At 32.0% G+C, this 16,359-nt stretch overlaps 2 protein-coding genes, 1 long non-coding RNA gene and 1 other non-coding gene across 4 annotated transcripts; 3 read left to right on the forward strand and 1 right to left on the reverse strand.

Annotated features, from left to right (window-relative positions):
- The first annotated feature begins 738 nt into the window (after positions 1-738).
- On the forward strand, positions 739-4,795 carry LOC107364691 (ionotropic receptor coreceptor Ir25a-like). The gene is made up of 8 exons (XM_025161398.2): positions 739-1,780; positions 1,853-2,046; positions 2,128-2,181; positions 2,254-2,853; positions 2,924-3,157; positions 3,226-3,824; positions 3,930-4,129; positions 4,212-4,795. Exons 1-8 carry the CDS (start codon positions 1,423-1,425, stop codon positions 4,616-4,618), a joined length of 2,646 nt encoding a protein of 881 aa, XP_025017166.2. The 5' UTR covers positions 739-1,422; the 3' UTR covers positions 4,619-4,795.
- A 6,105-nt stretch (positions 4,796-10,900) lies between these two features.
- Positions 10,901-10,971, forward strand: TRNAG-GCC (transfer RNA glycine (anticodon GCC)). Its single transcript has one exon. It is a non-coding gene; the product is annotated as a tRNA-Gly (tRNA).
- A 227-nt stretch (positions 10,972-11,198) lies between these two features.
- LOC107364895 (uncharacterized) lies at positions 11,199-12,914 on the reverse strand. Its single transcript, XR_016199661.1, has 3 exons — positions 12,537-12,914; positions 12,232-12,424; positions 11,199-12,075 (listed from the first exon to the last, which is right to left on the reverse strand). It is a non-coding gene; the product is annotated as an uncharacterized LOC107364895 (long non-coding RNA).
- A 101-nt stretch (positions 12,915-13,015) lies between these two features.
- On the forward strand, positions 13,016-14,111 carry Cdc42 (Cell division cycle 42). The gene is made up of 2 exons (XM_015932339.3): positions 13,016-13,598; positions 13,908-14,111. Exons 1-2 carry the CDS (start codon positions 13,113-13,115, stop codon positions 13,995-13,997), a joined length of 576 nt encoding a protein of 191 aa, XP_015787825.1. The 5' UTR covers positions 13,016-13,112; the 3' UTR covers positions 13,998-14,111.
- The last annotated feature ends 2,248 nt before the right edge of the window (positions 14,112-16,359 follow it).

Below are 16,359 nucleotides of genomic sequence, written 5' to 3' on the forward strand. Positions count from 1 at the left end.
TAATACCGAAAGTAACAAGCATTTCTTATGTTTTCTTGAAAAGTTCAACTTTTCTCAAACTTGCATGAAGATTCAGCTCAACATTATTTGGTGTAAATTTACTTTTCAAGTTTCTTGGAGTTCTGTATCACCTTTTGAATTTAGCTTTGTCTTATTTCCAAGCGTATATTTGAATTTATTTTCACTATCATTGTCTTCATACTTCACTTTCTTAAAAGATTGGCAACAAATGAATTGGAAACTCTGTATTTTGATTGCTTTATCTCACATGAAATAACATGAAATTGGAAATTTTGACTCGATTTCGTTCGTTTAAGGCAATCTTTAGCATTTTTTGAACATAATTGATGATATTTCGAGTTAGTCTAAGAAACTAAAAGAGGTTAATATTAACAGACGAGAAAACCAAAGAAAAATTATGTTTTGAGAAACATTGAAATAAATTATTTGGATGAATAGAGGCAATTATTGATTGATTTTGGGTGAAGATTTTATTTTGATGGGTTTTTTGAGGATTTTAGCAATATATTAGTGTGAATAATTAAATAAATCCAGGAATAGGTTTGTATTGCTTTTAATTGTTGCATTACTTGTTGTACTCTTTGATGACCATTCAAACTATTGAGAGTGTATGTTTACTTGAAAATGAAATGATATTTGACAAAAAATATTAATGATCATTATAACAATTGGATTCCTATTTTGTTAGTTTGAATACCATAAAGCCACTAATGACGGTGAAATGCTTTTTAATGGTCAAAGAAATGAAAAACCATAATACAATTGATCCGTTTCAAAATACATAAAAATGGACTATTTAATCTATTATTATTAAGACAATTACAATGAGAAGACAGTTTGTTATGATGAATCGATCGGTTTTTAAGATATATAAGACATTATTTGACTTCTTTTTCTTCCTCTTTTATCCATTAATCATATAGAAACTATTGATTGTTATATACATAATAAATAGTATTTGTTAACACTAAAATGATATACATATATAGTGAAACTATTAATTTCAAACAAATAGCAACTTGGTCAGTATTGGTATGAGAGCCATTGTACAGCGTTTTTCAGAGTCATAAGTCTTTATCCAATGTGTCCAGAAAAAGTGCAATAATAATCAATTTGTAACAATGAAGTGTTCATTGAAACAAATCAACATATTATTTTGGATAATTTTATCCCTATCAGTTCACATATCCTCGGCAATCAAGTTGAATTTAGGTAAGAACCAATTGATCTTTCAAAGCTTATCCATTTCCATTGGTTTTTGTTGCGATTTGTTTACATTTTGTTTCTGTATCGTCCAATCGTCTATCCTTGTTAGTCCTTTCAATCGATCCAAGTGAACCAGATGTAATTAAGAATGGATTACTCAGTGGCTTAAATGAGTTTGCTAATAAATCATCTTCAATGTCAATTTCAACGCACTTTGTTGGTCCAGTAAATCTTGATCTTGACGAGTTATGCTCCAAACTTTCATCCAAATCTAACCAGTTGACTGTTGTAGTTGCCATTGAAAGTCCATCGAAAGGTTTGACTAGCTTCGATAATCAGTTGAAATTATTTGCACGAAACATGGCGGTTCCAATGATAACCGTTTCATCGTCAACATGTGATCCAGAGTCAGCTTGGGTTAATCTCAACCAATGGGAAGCTAAACATTTGATTAATTTTATATCACCAGTAACAATTTTCCTGAGATCAGTAATAGACGTAGTAAATCACTTGCAAATTAAAAATGGTCAGATTTATATTGAACAAGAATTAGGTAAATAAAAGTAATTATAAATAAATCTTAACAAAAAAATATCTTAACATTTTCAAATTTTTATGCTTTTAGCTTTTTATTTACCCTGTTTAATTAGTGAACCGTCCCTTGTTAACTTTACTTTCCGTACGCTTGAAATTAATGATGATACCAAAGGAATCAAAATTCAACAGTTGATTCAACTAATTGGTTCTTCTGTTAAACAAAAGGTTGTCAACTTTATTGGTGTGGGCCGATCATCGTTCGTCAATAAGTTAATTGAAACGGTGGGTTGATTGTCAATCGTAGTTTCTTTGTTTATTAACCGTTATTAATGTTTTGTTTCTTGTGACGTTCTTGTTTTACAGTTTCGCCAAAACAACTTATTCAGACATCCGTTTAAGTTAATTGTCCTATCAAAAGTAAGTTTAATTTTCTTTATTTCAATATGCCGGTAATATATCTAATCTTTATTATTCTTTAACCATGATCAGGACGAGGATAAAATAAAATGCTTCTTGTGCAAACATGGACAACTTATAGCTGGTCAACCCTTGTTTTTACCAAGTAGTGATTATGATGAGCCACCATTATCAGCTCATTTCCATCCAACCAAGTTGCCTGCTAAAGATGTTTTTGAATTTTATTATTACCATGATCTGATTCATCTTTTATTGCAATCAGTCAATTCAATTTCAGATCAACTCAACGCTACAATCAATGGCACATTTTCATCTTTATCAACAAAACAAAGCGAACTAAGTTGCTGGACAAATCAGTCATCTTCTGACAATTTGAAAAAGTTGATAACTATTCCATTTGCAGAATCTTTGGAAAATTATGGCGAAGAAAATTATGGTAAACTTGGACCCTTTAAATTAACTAAAGTCCATTCTAATGACAATTCAATAACTGGTTATCAAGAAATTTCAATAAGATTGAAAAGACACACATATTATGCTGATTATTTTGACCGCGAATCTATTGGGGAATGGGAAGCTGGATTGCCGAATGGACGAATTTACTATACCGCTAGACAATCTGAAGATAGTGACGCGAGTGATTCAGCGAGAGTTAAGATTGCTGTTTTTCTGGTAAGACAATGCGAAATTAGAATTTCTAAAAAATAATTTCATACTTTAATCATCTGTTCTTTTTTCCCAGACGCCACCATACTTAACCAAACGGATGAATGGCAGTGAAATTATATATGAGGGTTTCTTGATTGAACTATTTGATGAAATCAGACATTTATTAGGTGATAAATTTCCTGCCTATGAGTTGGTAGAGATCACCGAAACTGCTATTGGATTGATGGAAATAAATTTAGAAGAAGAAGAAGCGGAAGAAGGAAATTCTGATATAGTTTTTTCAGGATTAATCAATGAAATAATTCAAGTTAGTATTACAATTTTAATTGATCTTATTGAAAATCCAACCAAATTTATCATCATTCTTGCTAATAGGGAACTTATGAGATGGCATTAGCTCTGACTGAAGTGACCGAAGACCGTACCATTGGAGTCGATTTCAGTCAACCTATTTTCGATTTGATTGGATTCTCGATATTAATGAAAAGACCAATTAGAGAGTCACATGAATGGAAATTCATAACCGTACTGGAATGGGATGTTTGGCTATGTATTTCAGCTGCATATCTATTCACATCGATTTTATTGTCCATCTTTGATCGATTCTCACCTTACAGTTTTAGAAACAGGCCTGAAAAATTTGAACATGAGAGTGAGGAATGTAAAAGAATCTTTACCTTAAAAGAATCACTTTGGTTTTGTTTCATCTCATTAACACCTCAAGGAGGAGGTGATGCACCCAAATGTATCTCTGGACGATTGGTTGCCGCCATTTGGTGGCTCTTTGGATTCATCTTTGTGGCCTCTTACACGGCCAATTTGGCTGCTTTCTTGACCGTTTCAAGACTGGAAAACCGTGTCGACTCCATGGATGGTCTCTCAAAACAGTATAAAATTAGATATGCACCTATCGATAAATCAGCTGCTGATGGTTATTTCACCAAAATGGCCTACATTGAAGATAAATATTACGAGTATGTAACCGAGATAATTTTTTTCAATTAACTAGATTTGATTCAATCTATTCATTTCTTTTTCCCATTTCAATTTATACAATTTTTCTGATCCATTGCTGTCAGTATTTGGAAAAATTTGTCACTCGATGATAGTATTGATGAAGATGAGCGAGCTAATTTAGCAGTCTGGGAATATCCAGTTAGTGATAAATACACCAAAATCAAGGCTCAAATTGTTGAAGCAAAAAAGCCGTACTCTTTAGAAGAAGGATTTCGTCGTGTTCGAGAATCTGTAAGCGCTAGCGAAGGATTTGCTTTAATATGTAAGTTACAAATTGTTACAATTTAAGAAACAAAATTTCTATAACTACAATAATATTTCATTTTGATTGATATCTTTTTTAGCTACTTCTTTGGACGTTGAATATTTCTCGTACCTTCACTGTGATGTTTACAAAGCTGAACAGGATTTCGCTTTCCATCCAATCGCTTTACCAATATCAAAGAATTCACCCAACAATTTAAAAGAATTGATAGATCCTATTATTCTTGAACTTAAAGAAAATGGTTTCATTGCTTCGCTCAGAACCAAATATTGGGAAAACAATCCAGAACGTAAATCTTGTCCTGATTGGCGAAAACTATCCAATGGATTAATTCTTGCTGATACATGGGGAATGTTTCTTATAATCGGGATTGGCTTAATCTGCACACTAATTGTTATCAGTATAGAAAATTGTATAATTATTGCAATGAGAAAGAAAAAGTCAACCGTCAAAACGAAAAAAGAATTGATCAAAAAATTCTACTGACCAAATATTCCTTCTCCTAATTTATCGTCTATTGATTACTCTTAATGTTAAATTTCAATTAGATAGCAATTGAAAGAGATTCAACAAAAGTAGAGTTTGCAATATAAATTTGTAAATGAGTGTTGAATTATTTTAAAACAAAATAAAGTGTTTAAGTTTCCGTTTAAGTACGAAAAATTGATTTTATCTATTCTATCCGCAGAGCTTTCATCAAAATTATCAAACAGATCATATTACTTTGCATCATTTCCATGACTTGAATGCAATAACCAAACGTATTTCTTAATTATATCACGTAAGACTAATCACTATTTCATGTGGTTTAATAACGACCAAAGAACCCAAGATAGTTTTCATTATTATCGATAATAAATTAACTCTCTTCCAATGACCCAACCATTACCATGATATAATGATATTCACTATAAATCAATGTTACAATTTTTAAATTATCCAACTGCGCGACAAGATCATTTTGTATCTCATTAACAACTGAAACTGTTAAAATGTTAAAGAAAAAATTGGAATGACTGAGAAACAAAGCATCTAAATTATAATTGTGGTTGTTAATTTGCAAACAAATTTTAAAGTCAACATGAGAAAATTGATTGTTTCAGTGCTTTCCTATCCGCCCTTTTCCACAATTAAAAACAATGAAATTCATGGCCTTTTTGGCGCTGCTTATCGTTATAAATTATACTTTATTTTGGACAAAATGAATTACACTCTTGTACCAAAGGATTTATCCACTTCAGCCCATTGTTCAAGTGAAAGCGTCTGTTTCGGTGATTTACGGCAACTTCAGCTGGGAAAAATTGACTTTGCTGGCTTTTTTTCCCAGTTTCAAATTTCATCAAATGTGGTTAACCTAACCATTGGACCAGCAGTTATGGAAGACCAATGTTCAATCCTTTACTCACCAACAATCCGAATTGATAAATCTGTTCAAGCTGTTCTCTCCTCTTTCAGTAAAACATTTTGGTATTTAATTTTATTCTTTATTTTACTGTCAGCAATTACTCAAACCCTACTAACTCTGAGTAGCAAAATAATCTCACCGATTTTCACTTATAAGCATTTCAATTTACTTTTCAGTAAATTTATCGAAAATCTTTACAATTTATTCCGACAATTAGTCAAACAAAATTTTCCAATCACTCAGTCAACCACAAATAGTCTGTGTCTATTGAGTTTCCTACTTTACTCTCTTTTAATTCATCTAATACTTTCCGCTGCTATACAAAATACCATCTACGTGAGCTCAACCTTTGACCAGTTGGATACTCTTGACGATTTAGCCTCTCATGGCTATTCAATATCATTGCTATTTGGTCCATGTAACGAGGTGATCAAGGCCTCTCAAGGTTCAATTTTAGGTTCACATGGGTTAACCAGTTCACTGCATAGTTTGGTGGGTATGGATAAGTTCCAAGTAGCAGATTTTTTTGCTCACTCAATCCTCATTACCGAGAAGTATAACATGGTTAGAGCTAAGATTCTTGTCTACCAGCAAACAATTAATGGTACTAAAGGTCGACGAATGTATCAATCCGCTGAACCAGTTTTCAGTTTACTTCAATTCCCAGTTTTACCCAGTTCCCTTGAACCAGACTTGCAGGAGCAGTTGATTAGAGATGTGTATTCATCCTTTGAGACTGGTAACATGCAAAATTATCGCCTTTACCTCCCTGTTATGATTGCTTTATCTGATGGACCTCTTTGCTCTGAATGCTTGGAACCTTTGCGTAAAACTAGAGAAGCTATTACAATCTCAATTCCATACAATCATGCTGAACTCATGTTGTTTTACCTTGGAATTGCTTTTGCAATCGGATTCATTGTTTTTGTCATAGAATTGCTTTTCAAACCTAAACCGAGTTCAAATGCTAATTCAATATTCAATCCTTTTCGATTGAGTGCTGCAATTTATTAAAGATTTATCTGGATATTCTTGAATAATAATTGATGCAGCTAATTAGAGCTACCTAAAATGATCATACTTTTGATGTTATTATTTATCATAACTAATAATGGTCTTATTTGTAATGAATTTCAAAAGATAAATAGTAAATGTACGAAAATTTTATAAATAAAATATGTCAAGAATTAAGTCCTTTTTCCTTTTTTTATACAATTAGCCTGCGAAGATCGGCAAGAGTTTCAGCCACAATTAAAACAGTCTAAATATGTATTGAATCAAACATTCTAATAAAGCTCGATTACTACTAATCTGATTTAGTTTTTGCATTTAATTTGACCCGACATGGTATGATTTTTTACGGCTTACAGTGTAGAGAGTGAAGAATAATTAGACTAAATTCTGGTTTTGCTTCGCTAGTGCATCTTTTACCATATTGAGGAGTTTTTAAACAAGAAAATCTAAACATTTAAGATCATATCGAATGAGACTAAATCAAATGATAACAATTAGTTATGAGTATTGAAGTGCATGGAAGAAAAATTGCGATTAATATTGATTAATGACTAAAAACAAGTAAATTATCGAGCTTGTTGGTCAAATATGCTAACAATTGTTGCTAAAAAGACTCAATAAACACAATTGTTACATTTTTTCACAAATTGACACAAGTACTGAAAGAAAAATGGCCATAAACGAGTAAAAATTGATTTCTTCTGAAGTATGGGTTTATTAGTTTGCAGAGAAATGAAAACTGAATCCATTTGTGTGATTTAGAAGGTTCTATGATAAATAGTTCTCGAGGAAATCGAGGCCAAAGTTAAAACTTCGATCGCTTACTGTGCAATTATGGGTGCAGATATTTTCATTAAACACATTTTACAGATGTAAATTTTGATAATTAATCACAAAATGCACTTATTTTGAAGGATAAACAATTCTTTTTCTGTAAAATAGATCAAGTTCGATTTTCATTCAAACCGACCGTTCTCTGTGACCATAAGAGTTAGCGTGCTGAAACTCATTATTTTTTCACGAAATTTAATGGCACACGTCATGGATTGAATATATTTTGCAATGCAACAATAGTTTTCTTGATTTTGGCCATTGGACTAAAAACTTTGAGTCTCGATATTTCGAGAACGGAACCACCTACGATCATCATTCTTTTACCAGTTTACCTCTTTACAAATTAATGATCCAATACAATCTAATAACTTTCAATTTGCTCATTTGGGTCATGATTTTTGGGCTATAGATGTACATGCAACAACTTATTTAACAAACAAAACTCATCTCAACCCATTTATTGGTAAAGAAACCAATTTTCTGGTTAAACTGTCAAACTTAATGCAAAAATTACTGCCAAAGACGCGAACATTTGAGTAAAGATTTGAGACTTGGTGTGTTTATATAAACATAGCAACTGAAGCTATAGGTGTAATTAAAATATTCATCCGTTTGACAGTTTTCTAGAAAATTGAGGTCAAAGATTAAACTTCGATCGCCTTTTGTTCATCTATGGAAGTAGATTTTTTCATGATACTCATTTCAACCAATATAACTTTTGATTTCCATCCAGAAAATGTACTTATATTGAGGAATATCATTTTCCATTCCTGTAAAACAGGACAAATTCGATTTTCCGTTTAACCTGTCGCTTTCTGTTACCATAATAGTTAGAAAGCTGAAACTTATTATTTACCTCTAAAAATTGATTATAAACGTGATTTACTGAACACTTTTTTCAATTTATCAATAGTTCTCTTAATTTTGGCCATTGTTCTAAAAACTTTGAACCTCAGTATTTCGAGAGTAGTAAAGGCCACAATCATTATTCTTCGAACAAATGCTAGATTTTATCATGTGTTATAATATACTATGACTATCAGCGAATTAAATCCGAGTTAATTCATTTAATGATGAATATCCTTCTTGAGCATAAGATTTGAGTTTGCATAACCACTTAACTTTATAAAGCAAGCCAAATCTGGCAACACAAACAAATACAATGCTATAACTTTTTTTGGCAAATCTTGAACCAACTAACATTTCGATAAATCGCAGTTCATAATGAAATCCTATGTTTGGTCAAAGAATGATGATCGTAGATGATACCGTTCACCAAATTCGCCGGCTCAAAGTTTTTCCGTTAAGTGCAAAAAATAAGCGAACCATTGATAAATTGAAAAAAGTGTTCTGTGATTCATGTGTATAAACAATCTTTAGAGGTAAATAATAAGTTTCAGGTCGCTGACTCTTATGGTCAGAGAAAACAATCGGTTAAACGAGAAATCGAACTTGATCTGTTTTACGGAAACTGAAAATGATATTTCTCGAAATAAGTACGTTTTCTGGTTGGAAATCAAAAGTTACATGAGTTAAAATTAGTTTCACGAAAAAATCTACTTCAATAGTCTAACAAAAGGCGACTGAAGTTTCAAATTTGACCTCGATTTTCTAGAAAACTGTCCAACGGATAAATTATTTAATTATACCAATGGACTCAGTTTTTATGTCCATACAAACACACCAAGTCTCAAATCTTTACTCAAATGTTCGCGTCTTTGGCAGTAATTTTTGCATTGAGTTTGACAGTTTAACCAGAAAATTGGTTTCTTTACCAATAAATGGGTTGAGATGAGTTTTGTTTGTTAAATAAGTTGTAGCATGTACATTTATAGCCCAGAAATCATGACCCAAATGCGCAAATTGAAAGTTATTAGATTTTATTGGATCATTAATTAGTAAAGAAGCAAATTGATGAAAGAATGATTAGTGTACTTGCTACCATTCTCGAAATATCGAGACTCAAAGTTTTTAGTCCAACGGCCAAAATCGAGATAACTGTTGTTGCATTGAAAAATATATTCAATCCATGACGTGTGCCATTAAATTTCGTGGACAAATAATGAGTTTCAGCACGCTAACTCTTATGGTCACAGAAAACGGTCGGTTTAAATGAAAATCGAACTTGATCTATTTTACCGAAACTGAAAATGATATTCATCAAAATAAATACATTTTCTGGTTGATCGTCAAAAATTACATCAGCTAAATGAGTTTCATAGAAAAATCTGCTTCCATCGCTGTACAAAAGGCAGTCGAAGTTTGAACTTTGACCTCAATTTTTTCGAAAACTATTGATCCTATAAACTTTTAAATAGATGAACTCAGTTTTTATTTTTTTACAACGTAGCAGAGCCAAACTTTGGATGAAATTGATATTTATCCGTTTATGGCCATTTTTCTTTCAGTACTTGTGTCAATTTGTGCAAAAAGTGTGACAATTGTGTTTATTTAGTCTTTTTAGCTACAATTGTTAGCATATTTGATCAACAAGCTCGATAATTACCTTGTTTTTAGTCATTAATCAATATTAATCGCATTTTTCATCCATTTACTTGAATATTCATAACTAATTGTTTTCATTTGATTTAGTCTCATTCGATATGATCTAAGAATGAGTAGAATTTCTTGCTTAAAAACGCTTAAATATGGTAAAAGTTGCACTAGCGAAGCAAAACCAGAATTCAGTCTAATTATTCTTCACTCTCTACACTGTAAGCCGTAAAAAATCATACCATGTCGGGTCAAATTAAATGCAAAAACTGAATCAGATTATCAGTAATCGAACTTTATTAGAATGTTTGATTCAATACATATTTAGAGTATCGTCAACAGTTGTAACTACCAGATCAATCATATTCATCTGACGAAATCTTTCAGTTTTGAAAGTAACTCTTTCAGACTCGCACCTTTCCCTCTTTGGTATCAGTAATTAAGCTCGTTAGGCATTCAGCCCCAGGATAAATAAAGTTATCAATAATATTAAGTTTCAGCCCTCCAACTCATAAGGCAACAGAAAGGGTTCGCTTTAACGGAAAATCGAACTTATCTGTTTCACAGAAAACGAAAAGTTTCATTATCAAAACATGGGCATTTTTTGACTGACCATCAAAAGCTACATCAGTCAAAAGAGTTTTATGAAAAAACCTACTTCCATAATTGCACGAAAAGCGCTCAAAGTTTCCACTCCGAATCAGATTTTCTCGAAAACTGGTCATCATAGAGATTTACAAAACACACAAATGGATTCAGTTTTATGCCCGCTACAAACCAACAGAGTCTAAATTTGTAAGAAACTACTATTTCCCAGTTATTGCCGTTTTTATTAATTTGTGTATAAATGTGACAAATGCTTTGATTAACATGGAAAAGAACTGATTCATTCATCATCAATCATCAAATATTCAAAAGGAGGAAAGCTATTAATGCATTTTGAGCCTTCAAGGCAACAACCATCAATCATTCCCAGACGTGCTAAATTCAAGTACTACTGCGTTCACATCACTTATATCGTCGCAATGGTGGTTCAGTGGTAGAATGCTCGCCTGCCACGCGGGCGGCCCGGGTTCGATTCCCGGCCATTGCATATTTTTTTCGAACTTTTCACAATTTCTTTTTTTACAATCGTGTTGGTTGTGTCTCTTAGTAACAACCCTATCTGAGCGATAATAAACACCTTAATATTCATAAAATTATAAAACCTTTAGTCAGTAAAATATCTGTTTATTTTTGTTTTGATGACAATCAATTCACCAAGAGTTGAGGATAGATGAATAAAAATAAATGATAAATGAAACAAGTACGAGTGAAAAATTCAGTTTTTTAATATTTTATTGGTATTTTTGTATTTGCCTTTCAACAATTATATCGTAATTTGATTTCCCTTCATCAGAAGGTGAGTTCATTAAACAAAGTAATGACTTCAATAAAAATTTAAACAGGAGGACAAGGTTGTTTTATGCGTAATATCAAGTGAGTTTCAGTGGAAATGAAAACTGTTATAACTGTTGTTGAATCTGTTTCATTACTCAACTCTAGCTATTGATTATTATTGTGTTTTGAAGATAACAATCTTGATTTAATATTAATCTGTTTATCTGGTTAACACCAAAAAAAGAAATGAAAAAGTAAATGTTGATCAAGTTAATTGAAATTGATTTTGTTATCAGGTTATCCATAAAATGTATATAATTCTTGTGTTATCATCAAATTTTCACTCCCAACTTTGGTATAACAATAATAAGTGTTAACTCTTATCATCATCTTTACAGAGACTTATGTTGATGTTGTAGAGGTAATCTTCATCTTCATCCCTTTCATCCTCATTGACAGTCAAATACAGGAGGAGTTGTATTGTATTTTTGGGGGTTAAAGGTGGAGCTTGGAATCACATTTTTGCCAATAAAAATGATTTTTGTCTCAACCAGGACCAACAATTATTAGCAATATTTTCATAACAAGGTTTACATTTGATCATTGAACATCCATTGTATGGTTAACACTTGTCTTTGGATTGAATTTCATGGCGGTGTTGTTGGGTTAAGAGGAATGATTGAATCCAAATTTTATCTCAATTTACAGCTCCTTTTCATCTTGAATCATTAAGAGTTTATATCAAAGTTGCTTCTACCATTATTATTATCATCATCGTTCATCAGCAAAAGCAGCATCATTTTCATCTTTTTATTGGCTGTAAAAAAAAAGTTGAATTTTGGTTTGTTACACATGATAAATAAGAAAATCAATAATCAATTGTAAAGTTGACAGGGAAAGTTAAAGATGATAATAATGATGATGGTGGCGATGATGGTGATGTTAATGATGATAAAATTATAAAATAACTTACTTGTTATTACCAATAACTATGCTAGTAACATGTTGAAGCTTTAACCTGATGTATCATCGGAAAGGCTGGTTATGTTTGGTAAACAAAACGTGTTGATGGAAACAATGAGTTAACCATTTCTATGATTGATTGGCTTTGATACCAACCATGGGTTGATTTGAAATTTGATTTGGCTTATTCGTTTAACTCAATACTTTGGATAAATTGAAGGTATAAAGTGAAAAAAGGAGAAAAAAAAGAACCATCATTATCATGATCAGAGTTTTGGGTTAGCATAAAAAGAGGTTTCTTCATGTTTCATTTACCAGAATCATCTTGTTGACATTGCCTATGGGTAAATATTGAACTACTGAAGAAACCTAGATAGAGAGGGAAAAGATGATAAAAGATGATAAGAAAGAAAAAGATAAAAAAAGAATGAAGTTAATGTTGATGATGATGTGGATGGTTAAGGTAAAGGTGATGGTAACGACAAGCGATGAGAGTTGCTCTGTTTGGAATTAGATTGAAGGTATTTTTTCATCATCAAAATCAGGTTGGTAGTTGAAGGATATATGTTGAAGATACTTGTAATGATAAGGTAAAATGATGTTGATCAAATGGACGATTCACAGGTAAAAAAGAGTGGCCAGTTGTGAGTTTAAATTAGCAGAAAAAATGGTTCCTCTATGTTTTGGTTGAAATAGCCGCCTGATGCTCATTTTAGACCGTTTAACCAAAAGAGGGAGCCATTGAGAGTAAAATTATATCAGGCTTTGGGCCCTTAATCAGTTATAGAGATTTCTTGGTGTTGGAAATTGGTTTTTCATCATCATTATATTACTTATATTATTGATATTATTTGATTTATTTAAAATTTAAAAGTGAGCTCAAAATCCATCATGCAAACAATAAAATGTGTTGTTGTCGGTGACGGAGCGGTTGGTAAAACGTGCCTATTAATTTCTTACACAACGAACAAGTTTCCATCGGAATATGTTCCAACAGTATTTGACAATTATGCCGTAACTGTTATGATTGGTGGGGAACCCTACACCCTCGGACTATTTGATACTGCTGGTCAAGAAGATTATGATAGACTTCGACCGCTGAGCTATCCCCAAACAGACGTATTTCTTGTTTGTTTCTCGGTTGTTTCGCCATCCTCTTTTGAGAATGTCAAAGAAAAATGGGTGCCAGAGATAACCCATCATTGCCAAAAAACACCTTTCCTTCTAGTTGGTACACAGACCGATCTTCGTGATGATGCCGCTACCGTGGAGAAATTAGCAAAAAATAAACAAAAGCCGATCACTTTGGAGCAAGGAGAAAAATTGGCTAAAGAATTGAAAGCTGTGAAATATGTTGAATGCTCTGCCCTAACTCAGGTAAAGTATGAAAGCTCAAATTTTGTTTATAATTGTAGATACACCCTTTACTCATTGTTTCAATTATTATTGAATCCAATTGATTGTATCATTTGGTGAGGGTGAAAGAGTGATTAAAAGTAGATATTAAAAGGAGTAGAGTAAAAATTGCAGAAAAAAATGAGTGAATTGAAATTGACAGGAAACAAAAATAGGATGCATGGATAATTTATCGTCACATTGCTTATATGGATATATTTATGTATAATTTACGTTTAATAATCAAATTACAATACTGATTTGTCTTTTTTTTTCTATTTGTTTATTCAGAGAGGACTTAAAAATGTTTTTGATGAAGCAATCTTGGCTGCATTGGAACCACCCGAGCCAAAACCAAGGCGTCGATGCAACCTCCTTTAAAATCATTGTCAACGCTAACATCATTGTCAAACTAATTCAGAATCAAGATTCATGCTAATCTCATTGAGCAAGAGATACAGTTTCTCTGAGATTAAAGCTGCTTTTTTCATCTTATCAGCTAATTTACGTATTTTTGCACGTTTTTTATCACGAATTTTTCTCATCTCAGCATCTTTAGCTTCATTCCGAGATACATTCATCTGAAAAGCTTTCCAAGTATGTTTAGGATTTAAAAAGAACGGCCTTACCTAAAGAAAGAGAAAAAATAAAGAAAGGTAAATTAAATTGAGTATATTAGGTTGATAATCAAAAAAAAACAATATGGAATCAATCAAATTTCTACATTTAAGCTTTGTTCATTTACTAATCATTATACCAGAAAAAAATAATCTGTAATAATATTATAATAGCTACAGTTAAGACAAAGGTATTAGATTATCAATTATCAAAGGGTCTTATTAGTACCCATTTATCTTTCAAAAATTATTGCAACAAAACAAAATACAATTGTATGAACTTGAAAGAAAACAATTTTTAAAGTTGATATTTTGATATATTAACTGTTGTAATTGAAATGAAAAAAAAGAGAAATTTTCTTTTACTGGTAAAATGATCAATTTTGTTCTGTTGATGATCGAATCCAAAAAAAATTACTTAACACAATTTAATGACTCACCAAATATCGAGCTGGTTGATATCGTTTCCTCTTTGATCCACGATGATTTAACGGTGTTGAATGTAGTTTATTATCACCACCATCATCAGCATTTGATGTTGGAATTAATTGAGGTGATGTTGAAGATGATAGAGGTGATGAAAATGAAGATGAATCACTAATAATTATGGTAGAATCACTGGAAACTGAATTGAAATCAGATGACGACGATGATGATGATGATGATGGTGAAAAAGGCGTTGAAGATGAAGATGAAAATTGTTTTAATAATGGTGAATCAACAAGTTGACATAATTGTCCTGTCAAATTGATTAACATTATAAATAAAATAATAAAAGTCCAGAATGTACTGTGTTGGGATATCATTTTGAGACACATTTAAAAGTAAGTGTCTTGCAAATAATTGAAATTGAAGCGATTAAAATGCCAATATAAGTTTAATCTTTTTTATCTAAATTCACTTGACTTTGTTTTTTCACACTTCACTTCAACTAAAAGGCCAAACGGATATTTTCATACAATCGTTAGCTGTCAAGAGTATAAAGTTAACCAGGGAAAGCAAGAGACCCAAGATCTAGTAGGAAGATGGTACTGAGAGGATGAAAAAAAATAAATGGCAAAAATAGTGAGAAAGTGAGAGATAATGGTGCTTGGAGGGAGAAAAGTAAATGAATTAGTGAGAGAGAGAGAGAGGAAGATAAGGAAGATTTTTGAAGCTGAAGAAGAGCCAAAAAGGGCCAAAATTGAGAGAGAAAATGTGCAAAAATGCAGTCGATTGGGTTAACTGGAAAGTCTTTTGTTATTACTCTTAGGGAAAAGGCTTGTTTACACTTATCCACTGGACGACAGCTAAAGCATGTCCATGGAAGCATGGACATAACAAAATCAACACACAGGTGCTCATCAGTAAACAATATAGTTCAACCTATTTTTCAACCTTTACCCTTATTTTGTTTCTCAATAATACCTTGGAATCATACGTATTTTTATCCTAAGGCTACTTAGCCTCTTTTTTTCCCTAAGCTTTTCCCTATGTTTTCCTAGCTTGCCATACTTTTCACTTGTGTTTGCCTGTTTTTATTTTTTTACCCTAAATTTTGGCGGCCATGGTCCAGATAGACAGCGTGTCCTAGTCCAAATGTGTCTTTTATATTGAGGACTGTCCAAGAGTATCATCATCTTGACATCTTTCTTCATTTTACGTCCTTTTCTTTCCTCATCGTCAACCTTTTTCCCTCCACATTGTATTACAGCTTTTTGCTGTTTCTGTTGTTTTGTTTTCTCACCTTCTTTAATTGCTACAATTCTGTCAAATTTTACCTTTTTTTATGCCTGTTCACGGCGATTCACTAATGCACAAAAGCTTGCTCTATGAATTATTAATTGTTATACCGTTTCCTTCATAGGCCTCCAGGTCGCCTTGGTATTTACCAAAGGTCTAAAAGTATGTTGCCGAAAATCTCAAGTCATTTCAAGAGTTGCTTAAATATTTAACCAAAGGCCTTAGTTACATGAATTAGCTATCAGCTTGGAGTTACATTCAAAAACTATTAATAAATTTACTATTTAGCAATTTATTTATTATGGTTTTAAGGCTGAATATTTTCAAGTGATTTACGTTTTTGAAATATTCAGTTTCCATTATATTTTGTTTGATTAATGTTGTTTCTAATGGCTGATCAGTTG

This window comes from Tetranychus urticae, chromosome 3 (assembly GCF_039701765.1).
Source record: "Tetranychus urticae isolate SD_2017Ah chromosome 3, NJAU_TeUrti_SD_1.0, whole genome shotgun sequence".
NCBI classification, from domain to species: Eukaryota; Metazoa; Arthropoda; class Arachnida; order Trombidiformes; family Tetranychidae; genus Tetranychus; species Tetranychus urticae.

Coding starts and splice junctions, on each gene's coding strand:
- LOC107364691 (XM_025161398.2), top strand. CDS start 1,423: ATGTCAATTTCAACGCACTTTGTTGGTCCAGTAAATCTTGATCTTGAC. Junction 1,781..1,852: donor TTATATTGAACAAGAATTAG/GTAAATAAAAGT, acceptor TTATGCTTTTAG/CTTTTTATTTACCCTGTTTA. Junction 2,047..2,127: donor TCAATAAGTTAATTGAAACG/GTGGGTTGATTG, acceptor CTTGTTTTACAG/TTTCGCCAAAACAACTTATT.
- Cdc42 (XM_015932339.3), top strand. CDS start 13,113: ATGCAAACAATAAAATGTGTTGTTGTCGGTGACGGAGCGGTTGGTAAA. Junction 13,599..13,907: donor AATGCTCTGCCCTAACTCAG/GTAAAGTATGAA, acceptor TTGTTTATTCAG/AGAGGACTTAAAAATGTTTT.